The sequence below is a fragment of the Alosa pseudoharengus genome, unplaced genomic scaffold (assembly GCF_046254945.1).
Source record: "Alosa pseudoharengus isolate Yale_2024_CS ecotype anadromous, Long Island Sound unplaced genomic scaffold, YU_APseudo_1.1 YU_APseudo_1.1_scf_10, whole genome shotgun sequence".
Classification (NCBI taxonomy): Eukaryota; Metazoa; Chordata; class Actinopteri; order Clupeiformes; family Clupeidae; genus Alosa; species Alosa pseudoharengus.
This window is the reverse complement of record NW_027468565.1, coordinates 3709800-3733068: the sequence shown is the minus strand read 5'-3', so window position 1 is coordinate 3733068 and position 23269 is coordinate 3709800. Positions and strand designations below refer to the sequence as shown.

The 23269-nt window shown below is 39.5% G+C and overlaps 1 protein-coding gene across 2 annotated transcripts in view; it reads right to left on the bottom strand.

The window, feature by feature from the left end:
- tigara (TP53 induced glycolysis regulatory phosphatase a) overlaps positions 1-23269 on the bottom strand; it is a 35931-nt gene that overhangs the window by 1755 nt on the left and 10907 nt on the right. The window contains exons 2-5 of one of the 2 annotated variants that reach the window (XM_076303048.1): positions 9866-9903; positions 9621-9742; positions 9417-9494; positions 9106-9216 (exon numbers count right to left, since the gene is read on the bottom strand). In XM_076303048.1, the coding sequence (XP_076159163.1) occupies positions 9106-9216; positions 9417-9494; positions 9621-9742; positions 9866-9903 (349 nt within the window). Of the gene's footprint in view, positions 1-9105; positions 9217-9416; positions 9495-9620; positions 9743-9865; positions 10636-23269 lie in introns of those variants that run through there. The other variant, XM_076303039.1, reaches the window with a different exon arrangement.

The following is a 23269-nucleotide window of genomic DNA, read 5'->3' as shown; positions in this document are numbered from 1 at the left end:
CTGAGAGTACACTGAGGACAACAAGGAGAACCTTACGACTTACAAAGATGGCTGTGCCCGTAATTGATGGTAGTTGAGATGTAGTTCTATGTGTACTACGTTGGCTGTTTTAATGCCGATTTTAAATGCTCTTACTAGGGGTGTAACGGTACACAGAAGTCACGGTTCGGTTCATACCTCGGTTCGGACATCACGGTTCGGTACGAGTTCGGTACAATGGAGGGAAAAGCAAAACAAAAATGCAGAAAGCATTTTTTTTTGTACATGTCTCAGGCTGTACCACCTAGTGTCATACAGTCTCTTCCCTGAGCTATCTGCAACAGCCTCAAGTGTGTAAGATGTAGGCTAAACAGTACAATAAGTACCCAGACTCCATCTGTAACTTGTAAACAAAATAAGACAATCAGCTATAAAACTGAAAATAGGCCTACAGCATCTCTTATTTCTGAAAGTGCAAATTACATAGAAAAATGATTTTTAAAAATCCACTTAAGCAAGACCTTCAACATCTGTGTTTAGTTGTATATGGAAGGGTCTACAATTTGCCTCAATATTTTTTTTATTGTGTGTAAAGTAATAATCTAGCCTACTAACTGAAAATATCACACTATTTTTTTAAACGAAATGGCTCCTTTCATTTCATAAACAGACTACAACTAGAAGTCACGTGACTTTGCCCTTTGACGTTAACTCACCGTAGCATGGTTTGTTTATTACCCTGGTTAGCGTTGTCACTTTATTTTACTGTCTATGCACTTAACACTACCAGAACCTCATGTGAGAAGTTACAAGTTACCCCAACATAAAGGTAATTACCACGCGATTTACATAGCTTTCTGTCATTACGAAATCATTTAATTTAAGCCATAGGTTTTGGCCCTATTTGTATGTGTATCCAAAGGCTGCTGAAGCGCAGGGGAAGTTTTTCCCCCTCGTTTCAGTGATTGGTAGCCTACATCATCTGGGTGATGGCTTCGAATATGTGTAGCATTTTTTCCACTCACATACCCAACAACTGCTGAACAACGCCGACACACAGTTTCATCTTATCCACCACCACTCTTTCGCCTGTACTAACGTTACTGTAACTTGCGATCTTAAAGAGACCAGCGGATCCTCTAACTCTTGTGGGTCTAACCTTAGTGCTGCTAATGACTGACGGACTCGACCGACGACCTGACAAAAAAAACATAGGCGCCAATCAGAGCTTCAGAGCTAAGGCAAGGCTACAGATTAGCGTTAGGTGTCGCTAAAGAACTCCCGTAACTCTCGCTACTTAACAGTAATTGCGCATGACATTAATTAATCCGCACACGAGTTTTATGTATTTTTATACCGTGTATTCTCCGTGTAAATTCATGCACCGAACCGTGACGCCCGTACCGTTTCGGTTCAATACGAATACATGAACCGTTACACCCCTAGCTCTTACACACTTGATTACATTGCTTTAATCCGGTCACCAATGTATGCATTGCACTTGCTGTGCGCAGAATACAATATAAAGACAAACGGGAACGCTATAAGTGCTACATTACGTCACGTTCGCGTGTAGAGCAACTCAGGCTCTAGATATTTTCAGTAAATCAGGTTTCTAGGCCAAGTATACTTGTGTATACAAGGAATTGTCATGGAAATGTCATATCTCCTTCCTCATATTTTCATGAATCAATGTTTGCTTGTAAGTTGGCATGCTATGTATGGTTTAGCCAAGGGAATAACACTTAGTAGTGAGCTTTGAGACTAATGTTACCTCTCCAAGCAACTTCCACATAATCATTAAGAGTTTAGTGTTACACATTAAGTGTTTTTTGCTGTTATTATTTTAAATATAAGGAGAGAAATATGCACAACTGGGGTGGAAGCAGCTGACAGCTGATGAGCTCCAAGTCATTGGTAAACATAACCCCAAGTACCTCAATGGCATGGACATGGAAGATAGGTGGTGAATACACCACCTTCATACTTCTGGATGAAAAGGTAGACAAGGATGTGCTAGAGGAGGACAGTAATCTCCCATCATCCTCAGCTGGGTAAGCATGTTTGTGTGTGTGTGTGTGTGTGTGTGTGTGAGAGAGAGAGAGAGAGAGAACCCAACTGTGCACATGTACATTTCTGGTTGTGACAAGAGTTTTGCCTATTGAATTTCTACTTTTCTTATCTGTCTATATCTTTATTTTGAGTTTGTTTTACCATTTCCTGTCAGGTCCCATGTCATGTAGAAAGCATAGACTCAGACTTATGCCAGCCAGTGTCTCTTTATTCTTGTTTTCATAGTAGAATAAAGCACATGAAGAAGCAGTCACCATTCAGCTAGTCTGTATTTCAGCTTTTCTCTTTCCTCCCCACAATTGGTTTGCCTCTTCAGAGTATAGTAAGACATCTCATATTTAGCTATGCATCTTGCTTAGATGGTAAAACATCTTATTTTTGTTACATGACCATTAAATCTGTGTATTTTTGGGTCAGATGTGAAATCGGGGAATGAAAACATTTAAAAATTCTACTCGTTACTGCGACTTGCAGTTATGAGTAAATTGATCATAACTTCTGTACCAAAGGTGATAAATTGATTTTGTTTTTTTTCACTGAGGAGAACATAAAATTGTCTATACACTATATCTACAATAGATACAATTAGGTAAAAAAAAAATATCTTAACAAATTGATATTTTCATGTTTTTTAAGGTGGAATTTTGAAGGTATTGTGTGTTACACTCAAACTTGTGATGTATACCAATTTAAAAGGCTAGTTCTCTTGATTACAATGGTGGGTATATTGTATCTCTGTCATGTAGCATAACCACACAATAAGCCTTTTTGTGCAATAAGGGCATCGAGTATGAAGAAATTTAATGTTTGGCTCAGTCTGCAAAGGGTTAAGCACAGGCTGCAGGGCCTCCATGATGGAACAGGCCATCAGGAGCAGTACAGAACATTGTATCTGGCAAGAAAGAGGTTTTTTTGGGCTGATATGAAACAGGACATCCATGAGTATCTGAAAATCTGTAAGTGATGTGTAGTCAGTGAGACTGCTGAGCCAGAAGGGAGAGCTCCTCGCATTAAAACCACAAGCCCGCTCAATCTGTATTGACTTTTGGTCCGCGGAGGACACCAGGAAGACTGTGGATGTTTTAATGGTCACTGACCATTTTCATTCACTCGAACCAGGGTGCTAATTTTGAAAGTGAACTGATTCAAGAGCTGTTACAAATTGCTGTTGTAAATAAGTCTAGAATTACAGCATACCATCAAACAGGAAATAGGAACTTTGAACGGTTCAACCGAACCTTGAGCAGTTTGATCAGAACCCTCCCTCCTACAATTGCACTGCACATGAGTCAACGAGGTACGCACCCTTTATTTTAAGGTAAGGAGTACCACGTCTGCCAGTTGACATTATATTTCAGAGTGCTGATTGTGACATCGTAGACTATGATCAATATGTTGCTAAAATGAGGCAATATCTCAGGGAGGCTTTGGGTACTGCTCAATCCAACGCTTTCACTAGCCAGGAACGCCAAGCAGACTTGTACAACAGAAAGATGAAGGGGAATGTCATTGTTGAAGGTGACTGGGTCTTGATGGTGAACAAGGGTGAGTGTGGACGCAGAAAGCTGGCCGACAGGTGGGGTCCACCCCATATATTGTTCCTACTATCTAATTTGTCTTTTGTAATATATGTTAATCCCTTAAAGGAGTTCGGTTCGGTGTGATATTGACCTAAAGTATGTTGACACATGATACAGAGTGTGAACTTTTTTCTCATAGCTCATCTTGGCTTGTCCCCTGCACTCCGAAATCTGGGGCTAGTTAGCCGATGCTACCAACAGGTTTTCGATGGGGGTGCCTCGGGCATCGGCCTATAGTCCAGTCATTTTAAGGCAAAATAGGGGTCAAGGTTGAACAAATTGCAACACAAGCAAACTTAACTGATTTTGAATCCTCAATATGTCCTGAGTAAGGGAAAAAAAGCCCCGAAGAATCCCAATAGGGGAAAGTTTCGAAAAAGACCCAAATATACCCTATTCATGCGCCTACAGTATTTTTTCTCATGTGAATAGGGGGAAAAAATTAACCTTCACATATCACCATGAAAATTACTGAGTTGATTACTTACATCAAGACAAACAAAAAATGTATTATAAGTTTTTTGAAATTGTTTGTTAACAAGGGCAAACAGGGCATAATGTAATTACATATTTGTATAAATACCACAACGGAGCTAATAGTCCAGGCAAAGGTCTGACCCAAAACTAATTGCAACAGAATTTCTTTTCACATTTTTATATTTCAATTGGTGATCTTTACACCATAGTAAAAGACCATGAAAATATGTTAAAATGAGGGTTGTTTTATGCATTATTCTTCAGCAAATACTGACAAAACTGTAATTAGAATGTTGTAGAATACACATTCTAAAGAATATCTGACCCCATCTAACTTAACATGGAATTTTAGAATCTTGCATTGTTGAGGAACATTCTTTTATTTTCAAAGAGTGAATTCCTTTGGCTTATTTCAGACTGGTTTGTTGCAAAATTGGTGTCTATTTTTACATTGTGGCCCTTTGAATCAATGGAAATGGTTGCTGAATCTTTAAATAGAGCCAAGTGGGTTTTTTGCATGTAAGTGTTCCACAATGTGTAATCTGTACAAACACGCATTATTCAGCCTAGGAAAGTGGTTTGGTTTTGTATCAGTATCAGTCCATCATTTTGCAAGTCTTATAGTAATTGACCTCTTGCCCAGGGGTGACTGATATAATGTCTGTCCAATCAGAGGGGGCTGTATGATGCCCCTTTACTTTGCACAATTTTTGTCTAAAACAATAATCGGACAGCACAGTATGTTTATGTTAGTGAATGGAAAATTGTGAAGGCAAAGTTGAAGATGGACATGATCATGTCCTAATTCGACAGAAGGGTGCAGATGGGATAACTGCAGTTAGCCTCCAAGTGACTCTATTGTTGTGACATCTGGCAAAAATGCTATACTAATAAATATAGTTTAAGATTAATAATTAACAATGCATGCCTATGCATGGGTCATGGTTTTACCAAAGTCATAAAACAGTCAAAACTATACATATTCTAAAAGTATATGCACTGTACATGAAATATAGCATCAATCAACTTATGTCCCATCTTCCTCCATACCATGCATAACACATACTCCTCTATTCTGTATAGGCAAATCAAGTGGACAGCTGATACATTTTGGCCTGCACTATTAAGGGAAACAAATTAAACACCGTAAACTATATATTTTCTATAAGCATATACCCTCTGGAGGAGATATAAAACCATTTAAGACATTTCCCATCTTCCTCTATGCCATGCACAATACATTGCCCTCTATTCAGTAAAGGCGAATCTAATGTAAAGTGGATACATTTTGGCCTATACTGTCCAGGGAAAACAAATTAAACACCATAAACCATATATTTTCTATAAGCATATACCCTCTAGATGAGCTATAATACCAGTTGAGACATGTATTATCTTCCTCCATGCCTTGGACAATTTGTTTGTCAAATGTTGCAATTCGTTTTGGGTCACTATACATTAGCTATACATAATTCCATTATGCCCTGTTTGCACATGTTAACAAACAATTTCAAAAAACGTATAATACATTTTTTGTTTGTCTTGATGTAAGTAATCAACTCAGTAATTTTCATGGTGATATGTGAAGGTTAATTTTTTTCCCCTATTTGCGTGAGAAAAATACTGTATAGGCGCATGAATAGGGTATATTTAGGTCTTTTTCTAAACTTTCCCCTATTGGGATTCTTCGGGGCTTTTTTTCCCTTACTCAGGACATATTGAGGATACAAAATCAGTTAAGTTTGCTTGTGTTGCAATTTGTTCAACCCTTTCTCTTAAAATGACTGGACTACTAGCCATTCAAATAAATCACTGTTTTACACCATTTATGAGGCTCAAAGTAGCTCCACAATTCATTGGTAGACTTCCGAGAACGAGACATTGAGAACTTCAGAAAAGCACTGGTAGTTTATTTACAAGACGATTTATACAGAGAGTACCTTCAGGAAGTTTACAGTTCGCCGCCATCTTCAATTTAGTCACTATAAGTCGAGCGATGAGTACGAATGAACAGGTAGGATAAGGGATCAGATTCCAAAAATAATTCAGTGGAAATGCATGGATTCCAGTTGCTTCCAGTGGCAGCAACTGGAATCCATGCATTTCCACGGAATTATTGGAATTATCTTACGACTTTTATAGCATTAATACAGAGGAGGTGAAGGGTTGATTTGTCAGCATTTATTCCCGTTCCCTTTCCAACGTGAGAAAGTCTGCAGGTATGTAACACCAATTAATGCCCCATTTTGCTGTTAACCCGTTGCTTCTCTCGCACGCCCTGCCTGTTGGCTGTGGATAACACATTGCTTTTAAAGGTATATGGTTTGATTGTCTTTTGTTTTGAAATATATAGTCTACTGAGTGAGTAACTGACTAACTAGCGAATATCCCTCTTGTATTTCTGATGTGCAACACACATATGAAGCAGTGAACTAATGTGTTTCTCTTTTTATTAGAGTAAAGGCACACGGTTTAGTGTCTGACCACTTTTCCCTTCAGTTATTTGTTTTTTAGTATTTGTTTTTTTTTATATACCGGTATGCATATATAGTTGATGCTGTGAGAGGGCCACCCGTGGTTTGTCTGTTTGTTTGTATTTTTTTTCTTTTGTCCATTCATTGTGCCTTACTGCCACTTACCTGCTATCCCTTCCATCTACGGGTTCTGCGTAGCCTGGTAGGACTCTGCCTCTGACTGGTGTGATGTGTTTTCTTAATAGTGTGATTTCTGCTTGGATTGAAATAGTGTTGTCACAATACCAAAATTATTGTTTCGATACCGATACCAAGTAAAGAATTGCGATTACGATACTTTTTAAAAAATTTATTTGATTTGGGGGCCCCCACCACCTTGTCGTCATCAGTAATATTGAATATAGTGTGATCATTCACACCAGTGGCCATCCTAGATTCTACTCGACTGTCCACACACACACACACAGAAAATGATAGCTTATGTCATATGTTTCTATTTCATATATTTTGGAATTCATATAAAATTGTAGCCTATATTTTGTTAATAATGTTTAGTATTTTATAATCTGCATAATTACTAGTAGCTAAAAATATTTAGTCATTTGGATACTTCATATTGATTTTAAAACTATTACATTTAAGCATATCTTTAATGTGGTGTGTAGGTCTAATTGAGTGCGCATTGCTGATGTATGTAATTGAGTGCCTGTCGCTTCAAGAAATATGTGAGGGTAATTCAGTCTTACGGTTTTAGGCTAGTGAAAAATAGTTGCATATAGTGCATAACAAGGATAAGTGGATGTAATACAGTATGTCATGCTTTCTGTGTCATTAGATAAAATAAATGTTCAAAAAACGAACAAGTTGAAGAAAATCTTTTTGGGATCATAGAAGAGATAAGTGTCTTGCAATGTTCATTTATGATTTTAGTGAGCACTATACCAAAGACAGACTTGAGCTAGCGGGATAGTTAGCAAGGACCTCTCTCCAGATGTAAAAGTTTGCCAAGGTTGCATAGCCTATTTCTGACATTAAACCCAACAGTAAGCCTAAATGAATGAAATCCCATAGCCTAGGTAGGTTCACATCACGAACTTGAGAGATATAAGTGAGAAAATCAACTTGATATTAGACTATTATTACAGTGCATGAAAATGCACTGTACTGTTCTTCCAAGTCTTCTTATTCTTATGATTATTACAGTGCATGAAAATGCACTGTACTGTTATTCCAAGGCATTTTATTAGAGTGCATGAAAATGCACTCTATTGTTATCCGATTTATTACAGTGCATGAAAATGCTTACCACTTTTTCCATACGCAATTTCTCTTGAACAGTTTAACTTAGAAACTTTGTTCAAACTTTGTAACGTAGGTCTTCAAACGGAGCAGGTTGCTATGTCTTTTCCACTTTGAAACTTTTATACTTTTTAAACTATTAAAGAAAAACTTTTAAAAAATCCTCATAGACTTAACATTGCCGATTATGCGCCTTTACTTTGGAGTTAGCGAGGTAGAAAACGAGAGGAATAGTGTTTAAAATGTCCATTTAAATTGTAGCCTAATATAATGCACTGTTGTGCATTTTAAATCAGAAATAAGAATGTGAGGAGGTTGCTATTAACTTTAAAGATTGCATCTACAATCGAAATAATCTACATGCAAATTGAACGGCCTTATGTCCGGTCACTAGATTTTAATCGGTAAAGTTGAGGAGCTGGTATCTGTTAATGTTCATGCAAATAGGCGGATTCATGTCCCTTGTAGTTTGCAACTGTGAGGTACATGGCAGGCGCCCCACAGAACGGTTTCATTTTGAGAGGTAGATATCCATGCTCTGGCACCCTCTCTGCGATGTGTTCATCCCCCAGTTTCATGAGCTTTTATGACAAAACCGTGACTGTGGTAGTTAACAAACTACATCCTAATAGAAAACTGTTAGCTTTCCTGGTATCAAATGACAAATGGTATCAGTTAGGCCTATAACACAACATAAATTGTGCTGGCGACCTAAATAAAATCTCCTGCGACCCACGACCCAGACTTTGGGAAACACTGTGCTACACCACCATGCCCTGTGTCTGTGTATTCTTGTTCTCTGGTGTGCAGTGTCCTTTGTGTCTGTGCCTCTGTTTGTATGTAGTGTATAGCGTCCTGAACTTTGAATTGTACAGTGTCCTCTGTGTTTGTAATTTCTGTCTGTATGTAATGTATAACGTCCATGAACCTTTTAATTGTACAGTGTCCTTGGGTGACTTGAAAGGCGCTTACAAATAAAATGTATCAGAGTTTATGTTAGCCGGCTACAGCCGGCAATTCACATGTAGTTGTGGTGCAGGACACTCATGAGTTTATGTACACCTAACCTGAAATAAATCTGATGAACCATCTAGGAATGGTACAGCCAAGACCAAGCCATTCTTTCTGTTGCCAGATGGTGGCATTATGCCAGACATGCAGTTTTGGTCATGCGGATATCATCATAATCATCATAACCAATAATACTCTTACTATGGTCTTACCTGCTCCACTGTTTCCCCCTGTGGAGGGGTGAAATCAGGAACTAACTGTCCTGCTGCTTTTGCCATACTCCTCATGACATCCATAGGTTGCCCCTCCACAATGCCAAAACTCTGAGGAAAATTTCACTAATGAGAGATTTGGCAAAAATGTACTTCATGAGCATACAGTATGAGTAAATTTCACTGGTTACAGGACACATTCGATGAGCACAACAAATACAACAGACAGCATACCAAAGAAAGAATTAAGTGCATATATCTTATTGGAAGTAATGGTACATTTCCACCTCTCACATCTCCCTGCTACTTACTCTCTCTTTTAATAGAGGGTCAGTCATGAGCTGTACGCCCGCGGAATTGTTATTGTTTTTCAAAATAATTTCCGCCGTCTGCAACAAACACAAACCTACATTTAATAACACATTTGGTTTATCACACACTGACACAGCAGTTGATCAGCTTCTTTTTGAGAAATTCACTCTGAATTCCCAACATGTCTACCTCCCATATCTCACCTGGCGTGCTCGTTGCATATCACTCACAAATGCATTGGTGAATTTGACATCTCTGAGGTAGATTCCAGCAGCTTCTGCCTGTCTCTCTCCTATCTCAGAGAGTGGAGAGTCTATACTCTGCCCTAAAACAGGAAAGCAAATTAATCAGGTTTTATGACATATCCCCACTGCAGACTACTGACAATGTAATTAACAATTACATGTATGTAACAACATAATAATAATTAGAACAGAGTCACACATACCTTGTAGCATCCCATCTCTGTTATACTGTGTTTCACCACTGGTTAAATAAGAAGTCAGATGTACATAATGTTCATAAAATGGTCTGTTCATTAGAGCTGTTCCATCCATTAAGGCTGCAACTAACAATTACCCTAGATTCATCTGTTATTTTCTCAATTAAACAATTAGTTGTTTGGTCTATAGGCTTAAGATTTTCACCTTAATATAACCTTTACAAAGCCAATTTCATAGTAAACAAACTTGTAATAGGGGAAACGCTTGTCTAGCATAGACATACAGTACACCACAGCCGTAGTGAGTCGCTAACGAGAGAACCAGCCATGCAACTTCAAGAATAGCAGCCCGATCACATCTCGCAAGAATCGTGAAACATTACCTTGGCAGTAGCTCTTTGGAGCTTTGAAGCTCTTTTGCCTATTGTTAATCCACAACAAAAGCATTTTCATCGTGTACAGGGGGAACAAGCCACGAGAAGTAGGTTATTTACAACGGCAAAGTAAAATATAAATATATTGTGACTCTAGGGGGAGCTCTACAGTCGCCAAAAATACCTGACCTTTAAGATTATCTCCCAGAGCCAAAGACGTCCTTGCCTTGTTTTAGATAGATAGATAGAAAGATAGATAGATACTTTATTGATCCCCAAGGGGAAATTCAAGATCTCAGTAGCATAGACATCACACACAACATGCACTTACAGCAGAAAGGGTAAATATAAGTATATACATATAATACAACTCCACTGTACAATAGAGACAGTAGAAAATAAGAAAAACTAACAAAATTAAATACTAAATATACTATATAAATTAAATTTAAAAAATCCAGGATGATCAAGCATGAGACGCTTGCAGTGACAGGGCCGGGACTGGCCTGTAGTTCTGTGTGCATGGTAAAGTGCTCAAGAGAGTGAATGTCATGTTGAAGGTGCAAAAAGTAGTCCAATAGTAGTCCAACAGTGCAAGAATATGGTCTAGAGACCAGCATAAATAATATGGACAAGTAAGAGAGTAATGTATAATGTAGACAAGGTAATATAAAAACTATGTCAGTGCAAGAATAGGTTGAGGTAATAGGGTTACAGCCATTCAGTATTGTAGCAGAAGCCATTGGTCATGTGTGCTAATATAGCATTAAAAACATTATGCTGTGGACAGTAGTAAAACAGTAGTGGGCAGTCAGTACTCAAACATGGAGAGGGTGGAGAGGCAGACAGACTATGCAGAGAAGTCTATCTCTCCTCTTCCCTTAAGTGAAGCATTGAACAGTTCAATGGCCCTGGGGACAAATGACTTCCTCAGCCTTTCAGTTGTGCATGGCAGTGAGCGAAGTCTCCAGCTGATCAAGCTCTTTTGCTTTATAATAGTGCTGTGGAGTGAATGACATTCATTGTCCAAGATGTTGATCAGTTTGCTCAGGGTCCTTTTATCTGATATTGAAGTGATGCACTCCAGTTCGGCTCCCACGACAGAGCCAGCTTTCCTTATTAGCCTGTCTAGTCACCCAGCATCCTTCTTCTTTGTGCTTCCTCCCCAGCATACCACAGCATAGAAGAGGACGCTGGCAACAACAGACTGGTAAAACATCCTGAGGAGCTTACTGCAGACATTGAAGGACCACAGCCTCCTCAGGTTTTGTCCACACACAAAATAATAGTTTAAAGCAAGTACACTAAACCATGTGAGGACATTCACGATGGCTAAAAGAAATGCGAGTCCATTTATGCATTCCATCCGATATGTTAAAAATTAACTAGACTGCATTTCCGGCGGGAACTGCGAAAGTGTGCTTGCCCTGGTCCGGTCAGCAACGTGAGCAGACAGTGGCATACGCTATGCTGAACCTGGCTTGATCCAGGCATTGTAACAGTGCCTTTCAGTTTTGGAGCAGTGGCAATATCTCAAAAGCTCTAGGAGAGGGCTATTCAACTATTGGCTTGCGGGTTGAATGCCATTCGTTGGATTTTACCTTTGGCCTGCCTTCGAATTTAGCTTCTATGACTGAGATCAAATCAATAAAATAAAATGACAGCAGTGATTGGCTGCAAAAATAAATAATGTCACGCGTCTTGCGCCTCTCAAACTGGGCTATCAGGTAACCTACAGAGGAATTGAAATTATGAAATATGACCAAGGCATTAAAAAGCTGCTTGTTTGTCAGGATACTTTTTCACTGATTTATTTTTAAAAAATATGAGCTATGAGTGTGAATGTTATATATTCCATCCCACAAATTATGTTTTACTGGTTTATTTGACAAATAATCTATATGGATTTGCTCTATAAAGACCTTATGTCTGTTTGGGATTGTTTTGTGAGCCTGGGGTTGTTTTGAGAGCCTATTGATGTAGCCTATCTCAGAATAAAGGAATACTTCATATTACTCTAAACCACCGTCTGTAAATCAACTGTATACTACTGTCTGTCTACATTGCACTATATTTCTTGACCTGTCTCTGTATGTTTCATCACCTTTCTATACTTTGCCTCACATTGCAACACAGCTCAGATCTTTGGTTGCTATGAAGGCCAGTTGTTCTAAATGGATGGTTGCTATGGCCAAAGGCCAGTTCTATCTCTGCCGTTGTCAAGCGGGCATATCGTAGAATTCTGATTAACCTTATCTTATTTAAAACATCTCTATTTTACTTAGCCCACTTCCATACAGTGAGTCCCATTAAGAAGTGGCCACTTCATTCACGCTTACCGTGATTCACACAGCAGCATTATTAAATTATTCTGTCACCATATGCCTATGCTTACGTTTGCAAAGAAAACATTTTAATTTGATTCACATGTAACGTTACATTTCATGTACATGTTGACAATGAGTAGGCTAGTTTTGGTTGTTGGTGGTGTTATTGCATCCCTTAGTTATGCCTACAATGCAAGTTCCCTCGCGATTGGAAGCTCCTGTAGACAATAGTAGACGCATTTAAAAACATCGCGTTAGGAGTCTTTGCCACTTCTTTTAAGCTGTCACAGACTTACGTGCTACTTTTAGGGCTAAAGTGCTTCGTGAATTACTATTAGTAAAAAAAATAGCAGTCCTAAAGTTACAAGTGACGAAGTTACGAGTGCAAGCATCTCATATCAAATGACCATGAAATTACGCTAAACAACATAAATCCCAATTAGCAACATACATCTCCTCCCTATAGCTAGTAGGGTTGCAAAATTCCGGGAATTTTCAAAGTTGGAAACTTTCCATGGGAATTAACGGGAATATATGGAAATTAACGGGAATAAACAGGAAATAATGGGAATAAACTGGGAATTTTTAATATGGCAAGTTAGTCTATAACAGGGAACTTAAATGTAGTGGACAAAACCCCATCTTGCAGCATAATATTACTTAAAACAACCTGATTTAATTTCAGTCAAATTTCTACCCTGCACATACGTCAATCACATGCACATAGCAATCAGCATAGGCTACTAGACATAAAGGAAACCTATGGTGTGTTCATGTGCATGGGGAAAATAAATTCCCAGTGAAAATGTCATCTCATGTGGGAATAACTGGTGTGAAACTGGGGGAAGTTTGCAAACAGAGTTGCCCAGTTATGAGCTTGTCATCACTTTTGTCCTCATTCAAATGGGTGTACGTCATTTTGCATAAACTGAAATGGGACGATTAATCTGTCTGATTAAGCTTGACAATTTATATATATATAACTTCAATAATCTATAAGGTTTGGTTGGGGTGGTATGTTGTGTCATTATATATTTTTTAATTTGTTTTAGCATTTTCTGGGATTCTAATTGAACAAACTGATAGTCAGTTAATGTTCCAACCAATCGGATTTTGTTGTTGAGTGGCGTGGTGTATCTTGGGCAGTTCAGTGGTTTCAGAGTTGCTAGCTTAGCACGCTAGTAAACCATAGGCAGAGAATGGGATTCCCGCTAGCATGATAGCTAGCTTTGTATGCTAAGCTAAGCGAAAATACGAACAAAACATATGGCTTATTACGAAACAAAATGTTAATATTTGTATATGAAACAGTTTGTATGAATTACCAAAAATTCCCAGTTAATTCCCGTACATTCCCATTAATTCCCATATTTCCTTTAATTCCATGAAAGTTTCCAATTTGGAATATTCCCAAAATTCCCCAGCTTAACTTCCCATGGAAAGTTTCCGGTAAGTTTCCGGAAATTTACCGGAAATTTTCTGCCCCTTTGCTACTCTCCCATCATGACATTTAGCAATAAGGAAAAAATTTAATTTGAATACCGTCAATGTGAAAACAACTCTATATGTAAGCCATATATAGCTACTGTTCTCCTTGCTATTTCAGTTCGTAAGTCCATACTATCCCATGGCAGAGCAAGGATTTCATGATTGGGCAAGGCTGCCCAGAGACATTGTGACTGCCCAGAGAGATTGTGCATACTTGGAAGGCATTGTGATAGCAGTATAACTGCAAATGTGAAAGGTGATAGTTACCAAAAATGAATGGGTGGTTTGCCAAATGATGGAATATTTTCCTTTTTTTTTTTTAGCTTATGCACCCTCACACTGGAGTCCCCAGTTCATATACAAAATTTGGTATCGATATGTGACAGTGTTCCTGAGATATGGACGACTTCCTGTTTCGGAGCTTCGCCGCCGATTTCGTTTGGCTGTGACGGGCAAACGCTTTCGAAAATCAAAAATCCTTCCGGTAACTTTTGTGAGGCTTGGTCCAAGGATAATGTACGTCAAGTTTCGTGGCGTTCGGACCAAATTTGTGACCTGTGAAAATGTAGTTTCGCTTTCTGTTCAATCCAATATGGCGGACGGACGACACGCCCACCTGATGTCATCTTCGTGACCAACTTACACCGGTACTGACCGGACGTTTTAAAGTTGGAACGGTGTCTCTGTCTCAAAGGGCCTAGGCGCTAGAGCTGACAAAAAATTAGGGAGACGGGAAAAATAATAATAATAACTAGACTGCATTTCCGGCGGGAACTGCGAAAGTGTGCTTGCCCTGGTCCGGTCACCAACGTGAGAAGACAGTGTGTTATGTACATATCTGTTATATATTTGTCATATTGAATATCCATATTTATTCTGTTTTATTATATTCTGTTAATACACTGCATATATCTATATTGTTACTACTACATACATTATTCTACTTATTGTTTGAGATAACTGCTAATACACTGCACAAGTGCACATGTTTATATTTAATTCATATTACTCTAAACCACCTTCTGTAAATCAACTGTATACTACTGTCTACATTGCACTATATTTCTTGACCTGTCTCTGTATATTTCATCACCTTTCTATACTTTGCATCACATTGTATGCATACTGTAGCTACATGAATCACAGCTAAGATCCTTGGTTGCTATGAAGGCCAGTCGTTCTAAATGGATGGTTGCTATGGCCAAAGGCCAGTTATCTCTGCCGTTGTCAAGCGGGCATATCCTAACTTTAACTTATTTTAAACATCTCTATTTTACTTAGCCTACTTCCATACAGTGACTCCTATTAAGAAGTGGCCACTTAATTCGCGCTTACCGTGATTCACGCAGCAACATTATTCAATTAATCTGTCACCATATGCCTATGCCAACGTTTGCAAAGAGGAGAATCTTTTAATTTGATTCACAATGAAACGTTACATTTAATGTACATGTAAACAATGAGTAGGCTAGTTTTGGTTGTTGTTGGTGGTGTTACTGCATCCCTTAGTAATGCCTACAATGCAAAATTGTTCCCTCGTGATTGTTAGACGCATTTCAAAACATCGCGACGTGAAATGCCACCACAAAACATTGTTTGTGAATCGGTCTTATTAGGAGTCCTCGCTTAAGCTGTCACAGACTCAGGCGCTACTTTTAGGGCTAAAATGCTTCCTGAATTACTCTTAGTAAAACAAAATAGGAGTCCTAAAGTTACGAGTGACGAAGTTACGAGCACAAGCATCTCATATCAAATGACCATGGCATTACGCTAAGCAACATAAATCTCATAACGTTACAGCAACATCTCCTCCCGCCTAGCTAGCTAGCTTCTAGCCACACAAGAAATGAATGATGTTAAAATCTCCGCTTAGCATTCTATTAACAGAAGGGGCACATTTATGTGGACCACTACAACATGACTCACTATGTTTGTAACGTTAACTGTATAAAACACTTACTTTCATAAAGGAAGCACACCATCCAGCACATACACATGGAAACCGATATTTTAGGTAGTCTACTTGGCCACGAACTCAAAACGTGTCTCTCTGAAGCTCTGTTCTAGAATCTTTGCTCTGAAGTCTGTCCCCGTTGCTAAGCAACATCAAATAAACGAATAGACAGTCTTCCAGTATTAAATGTCCAGTATGTAAGAAATAATGGAAAATAAACTGTAACCATTCCAAAAATGATCACCATATGTTGTCAGAGAGTGAGGAAACACGATGAATTGAAGTAATGGCTTATTTGACAACATTACTCTAACCCGTGAAACCCCGTAAAACCCATGAAAAAAAAACAGTTACGGGGCAGAATCTCTTGGAATTTTCGTTTATGTTTTGAACGATTCATTCTAGAATAGCGTATTAATAATGGGCTAGCGCGTCCTCCTATTTGGGTTGCCAAATTAGCAAATGCCATCTCTCAACAGCTGTCAGTTGTTGTCATGAACGCCTACAAGAGGCAGGCAAATTTCCAAAATTAAAACAAGAAACAAATTAAGTGGACATCGGAGGAGCTTCCTGAGATGGTGACGTCTTCGTCAAACTAAGAATATCAAGTCTGACGCAGAGCTGGCCATATTTCTCCACAACAGGTAGGCCTAGCCTATGCTAAACTTCATCTGCATCGCTAACTTCAGCTAAATATGTTACGTTGGTTAGAGAGGTATTTTTTGTTTTCACTGTTTCCGTAATGTGTAGCTGGGTCATGGTTGGAGAAACGTTAAAGCAGCTGCAGGTCAACTAACGTTAGCTATAAGTCTTCATTACATCTGGCAACCCAGAAGAGGCTCGCGTCTGGTAGTCTTGAGAATGTTCACCAGTGTTTTGATTTTGGCCTACAGAACGTTCGTTAACAATCCTACAAATCGCATCCTTTAAATGTGTACGTGTGATTACGAATGGATGTGTGTGGTTTGCAATTAGAATAAACAAGAAATAACATTTCCAATAATTTCCCATGATAAATTACATAATATTTGCACCTTCCTTCCTTGTGAAGTTCACACTAATTCCACCGCATTTAGTGAAATGTAATACAACGTTGCCACCTAGCGTTCAGTAGGCTATTTAAGATAAACGTGGCATTTCCTGCTTATTCTTTTGTCAGCAACATGCTTTTAGGAAAACAATCTTTTTATCATAGTTCCCTCTTCAATGAGCGATTACCAACTCGTTTTTGTAACAGAGATAGCTGTTTATTGTCCCTAGGTTTACAGAAACACCTATTCATATTAATACGTAGCCTATGGAGTGCTGCCGACCACTGTTCATTACGGCCCAGGGCCCAGTTCCCCGAAAGCATCTTAAGCCTAAGAGCGTCGTAAAGTCCCTCTTACGAACGTCTTAAGATTTGCCGACTGTTTCCCGAAACCATCGTAGCTTAAAGGAACACGCCACCCAAAATCAGTAGTGATATATGTTCTTACCGTAACTTTCACGAGTTGAGTCGTACCTCTCCCGCGTCGGTAGGTGCACTCAAACGCTCTGTCGCGCGGCGCGAATGTGTTAGCATGTTGCTATGCTAGCGGGCTCTGCCGTGGCCGTAGAGAGAGGCACATAGCAGTATTCAAACACCTCCACGTTTTACCTACTTAAATACAGTTGCACGAGTAGTTGATGAAAAATTTAAGGGCACACAACATGAAACGTGACGATTTTCTTCAAGCGAATAAACATGAGAACTACAATGTGTGGCGCAATAGCACTTGGGAGTACTTCGACCTAGCGTGGTAATATTATTAACACCTAATTGTAGATCCTATCCACCACAGAGTTTAGAATCCATGCTGGATCGACCCTCAGCCTCTCCCTCCCCTCTGAGCGAGAGAGGCACACACACTAGAGATGCGCTGATGGGCTATTATTTCAACCATAACTGCATAGCAAAACTTATCATCCATCAGCCATCCTTTAGCACCAAAGTTTGTTGACCAATTTTCAAAACTGCACCCGCCCACCATCCGCTGGTTGTTTTAATGTAGGCTATATGGGTGATGCAGCGCTGCTGACGTGAGGCTAGAAAGCCCTTGCCTGTTCTAGAAAGACTGATCTAATGCAGCAAATATATTAAAAGGCAAAAGTCGTACATTGGCTAGGCCTATCCCCAGAATATCAGCAGCAAACTCAGTCTCTGTCGCGCAAAACAGTCTCCAAATAAAACGCACATCGGCCTGTTGCCTATTCTGCCAGCTTGTGACAATATATCGTCCAAAATGCTTGATTGCATTGCATTCTCCACATTTTTAGCTACATTTTCATGTACCACATCAGCATTTTTGTTCAGTGAATCTTTTGTAAATTGCTTTACAATTACCGTCGGGCCTATAGGCCTATTGCCTGGCTTGCCTCAGCTTCGGTCACGTCCTTTTACAATTTTATCATTGTAATAAAAAACGCAATTTGCCACATAATTTCAGCATGCTCCTGGCCTACTAATTAATGCCTATTGTACTTTATTTTTTGCAAAAAGAAAGAAATCCTTGATAAAATAACAAGGCATTCACATTATAGGCTACTTTACACACTGTTATGTCAGGTTGACTGACAAGCCTGTTCTGAAGACTCCCATTCATTTTGACTGCACGAGCGCGTCTTTTTCAGACAGACATCGCAATTCATTTTATAGCAGGCCATCGGACAAATATGACGCCTCGATATTAAAGAAACTCCGACTCCATTCATTCTGAAAGTCCACCGCACAACAATGCAACGTGCATGTTCACATTTTTAGTAACAACCGCCAAACTTGCTTGCTTGCCTTACACATCTAAGTTTTCCGACTATTTTTCTTAACTTCTTTTTCCGCTGTGGATGTTAGTGAGTTTGTAGAAGTTTTAGCTCTTACGTTCTGAACATCTCGCACTGCCATCGCCCGGTGTCATTTCTTAGTCATATCACTCTCTGTCTCTCTTTTAAATGCCTATTCCCTGAATGGTAGGCTACAATTATGTGTTTTATATATAGGCTAATATCTAAACAAAATAACCCAGGCAGTCTCATCTAGGATATAACACAGGTTGAAGTTGGTTCTATTTAGGGAGGTGAACATCTGTAGATGACTCAGAAATGACATCGGAAGACAAGGAGTGAATATGGCAAGAGGCAAGCCGAAGTCTGCTGACAAGGGCCCGACGGTAATTGTAAAGCAATTTACAAAAGATTCACTGAACAAAAATGCTGATGTGGTACATGAAAATGTAGCTAAAAATGTGGAGAATGCAATGCAATCAAGCATTTTGGACGATATATTGTCACAAGCTGGCAGAATAGGCAACAGGCCGATGTGCGTTTTATTTGGAGACTGTTTTGCGCGACAGAGACTGAGTTTGCTGCTGATATTCTGGGGATAGGCCTAGCCAATGTACGACTTTTGCCTTTTAATATATTTGCTGCATTAGATCAGTCTTTCTAGAACAGGCAAGGGCTTTCTAGCCTCACGTCAGCAGCGCTGCATCACCCATATAGCCTACATTAAAACAACCAGCGGATGGTGGGCGGGTGCAGTTTTGAAAATTGGTCAACAAACTTTGGTGCTAAAGGATGGCTGATGGATGATAAGTTTTGCTATGCAGTTATGGTTGAAATAATAGCCCATCAGCGCATCTCTAGTGTGTGTGCCTCTCTCGCTCAGAGGGGAGGGAGAGGCTGAGGGTCGATCCAGCATGGATTCTAAACTCTGTGGTGGATAGGATCTACAATTAGGTGTTAATAATATTACCACGCTAGGTCGAAGTACTCCCAAGTGCTATTGCGCCACACATTGTAGTTCTCATGTTTATTCGCTTGGAAAATCGTCACGTTTCATGTTGTGTGCCCTAACATTTTTCATCAACTACTCGTGCAACTGTATTTAAGTAGGTAAAACGTGGAGGTGTTTGAATACTGCTATGTGCCTCTCTCTACGGCCACGGCAGAGCCCGCTAGCATAGCAACATGCTAACACATTCGCGCCGCGCAACAGAGCGTTTGAGTGCACCTACCGACGCGGGAGAGGTACGACTCAACTCGTGAAAGTTACGGTAAGAACATATATCACTACTGATTTTGGGTGGCGTGTTCCTTTAAGAGCGTCGTGAAAACACTCTTAGATCTACGAGTGCTCCAGAGTACTCGTTACCGGCTAAGAGCGTCTTAACAGTACTTCTCACTGAGGTCACCAACAGGACATACAGAGGAATTACAACTTAGAATACATAATCCAATTTACGTTCCCATTCTTTATTGTGTTTACCTGTGATGAATCAGATTTTAGCGTGCAAAATAGCCTACATTTAATGGTCATAATAATGTGATGAAAAGCGGACAAAATGCAATCAAGTTATTAGACGAGACGTTGCCATAATAGTTTGACATTATCTTTGCTAAGTGAAGGCTATATTTAATTAGGCCTATGAGGTAAAAAGCAGAGAAAGCAACATGTGGTTTAGTCTGTAGCCTACTGCATCAAAATCTAAGCCTACATATTTCCTCTCTTTCTTACTCGACTTCTTTCTTATCTTCAAACGTGTTCTTGACACCGCGAAAAATTATTGCATGGTGCAACAATCTAATCTTAAAATAATTACAATTATTGATGTCTCTGTGTGGTATATAACCTAGGGATGCTTACATGCAGATGTCAAAGTGTTTCTATTTTCGTATTGATGTGAATTAATGTGTAGATCTGAAGTTTAAATGGTAGGCCTATAGCTGTGACGTGCAGTCACCTGACATCACCGTCAAATCAGAGGATATTTCAGAACTATTAACGTGGACAGCTCCCCTTAAGAGCATCTTAAGAGCAGTGCACGCGCGTTCACGCTACGAGCATGTTCGGGAAACAGTCGGAAAAACCAAACAAACGATCGTAAGATGAATCGTAGAAAACCCTCGTGAGAGCGTGTCTCCGTCGTTATCGGGAAACTGGGCCCAGGGCCCACTTCCCCGAAAGCATCTTAAGCCTAAGAGAGTCGTAAAGTCCCTCTTACGAACGTCTTAAGATTTGCCGACTGTTTCCCGAAACCATCGTAGCTTAAGAGCGTCGTGAAAACACTCGTAGATCTACGAGTGCTCCAGAGTACTCGTTACCGGCTAAGAGCGTCTTAACAGTACTTCTCACTGAGGTCACCAACAGGACATACAGAGGAATTACAACTTAGAATACATAATCCAACTTACTTTCCCATTCTTTATTGTGTTTACCTGTGATGAATCAGATTTTAGCGTGCAAAATAGCCTACATTTAATGGTCATAATAATGTGATGAAAAGCGGACAAAAATGCAATCAAGTTATGAAACGAGACGTTGCCAGAATAGTTTGACATTATCTTTGCTAAGTGAATATTTTATTAGGCCTATGAGGTAAAAAGCAGAGAAAGCAACATGTGGTTTAGTCTGTAGCCTACTGCATCAAAATCTAAGCCTACACATTTCCTCTCTTTCTTAGGCTACTCGACTTCTTCAAACGTGTTCTTAAGTGGCACCGCGAAAAATTATTGCATGGTGCAACAATCTAATCTTAAAATAATTACAATTATTTATGTCTCTGTGTGGTAGCTATATAACCTACTTGCAGATGTCAAAGTGTTTCTATTTTCGTATTGATGTGAATTAATGTGTAGATCCGAAGTTTAAATGGTAGGCCTATAGCTGTGACGTGCAGTCACCTGACATCACCGTCAAATCAGAGGATATTTCAGAACTATTAACGTGGACAGCTCCCCTTAAGAGCATCTTAAGAGCAGTGCACGCGCGTTCACGCTACGAGCATGTTCGGGAAACAGTCGGAAAAACCAAACGAACGATCGTAAGATGAATCGTAGAAAACCCTCTTAAGAGCATGTCTCCGTCGTTATCGGGGAAGTGGGCCCAGAATGCCTTGCATGTCTTTACAACAAAACAACACAGTAAAACCTAAATGCCCGTAGACATATGCATTTGCATACTTGTAACATTTTTAATAATACTCTTCCATCATGATATTTAACAATAATGAAAAATGTAATTTGAATACCGTCAATGTGAAAACAACTCTATTATGTAAGCTATATATAGCTACTGTTCTCCTTGCTATTTCAGTTCTTAAGTCCATACTATCCCATGGCAGAGCAAGGATTTCATGATTGGGCAAGGTTGCCTGGAGACATTGTGGCTGCCCAGAGACATTGAGCATACTTGGAAGGCATTGTGATAGAAAGTGAATGGTGCAAAGGTGAATGGTGAGAGTTACCAAATACCTGTGGGTGGTTTGCCAAATGATGGAAACTTTTGGAATATTTCTTTTTTTTTTTAGCTTATGCACCCTCACACTGGAGTCCCCAGTTCATATACAAAATTTGGTATCGATATGTGACAGTGTTCCTGAGATATGGACGACTTCCTGTTTCGGAGCTTCGCCGCCGATTTCGTTTGGCTGTGACGGTCAAACGCTTTCGAAAATCAAAAATCCTTCCGGTAACTTTTGTGAGGCTTGGTCCAAGGATAATGTACGTCAAGTTTCGTGACCTGTGAAAATTTAGTTTCGCTTTCTGTTCAATCCAATATGGCGGACGAACGACACGCCCACCTGACGTCATCTTTGCGACCAACTTACACCGGTACTGACCGGACGTTTTAAAGTTGGAACGGTGTCTCTGTCTCAAAGGGCCTAGGCGCTAGAGCTGACAAAAAATTAGGGAGACGGGAATAATAAAACTTAAGAAGAACAATAAGTGTGCTGCTTTGCAGCAAGCACACTTAATAAAACTTAAGAAGAACAATAAGTGTGCTTGCAAGCACACTTAAAAATGGAAACGCTTAGATGACCATGCACCCTGTTGGTTCCGGACATTGCAGGATGACGCTCCACCAAGTTTTATATCTTATATGTTCTTATACCCTAATATCTTTATATGTCTCTATGTTTAGCTATCAGAGTTGGGTGTAATTCCTTACAGTAACTCACTGTAATCACAGTGTATTCCTTAAAGTAACTTTAATCACATTACATTCGTCAGTAATGAGTAGGCCTGTCAGTGTTTCCCATACATTGACTAATCTGTGGCGGGGCGCCATGAAACCGCCACAGATTAATATTCTATGTTTAATTTAATTTAGTTTAATTTAAATTAAATATAAGATCAAATCCTTAAGTTGCCATTGAGCTGCGCTTTTTACGCACACAGCCTTTCCTTACCCCGCCCCGCTCTCTCTCGTAGCCTGCTGCCCCTCCTCTGCATGTGCATTTAACAAAATATT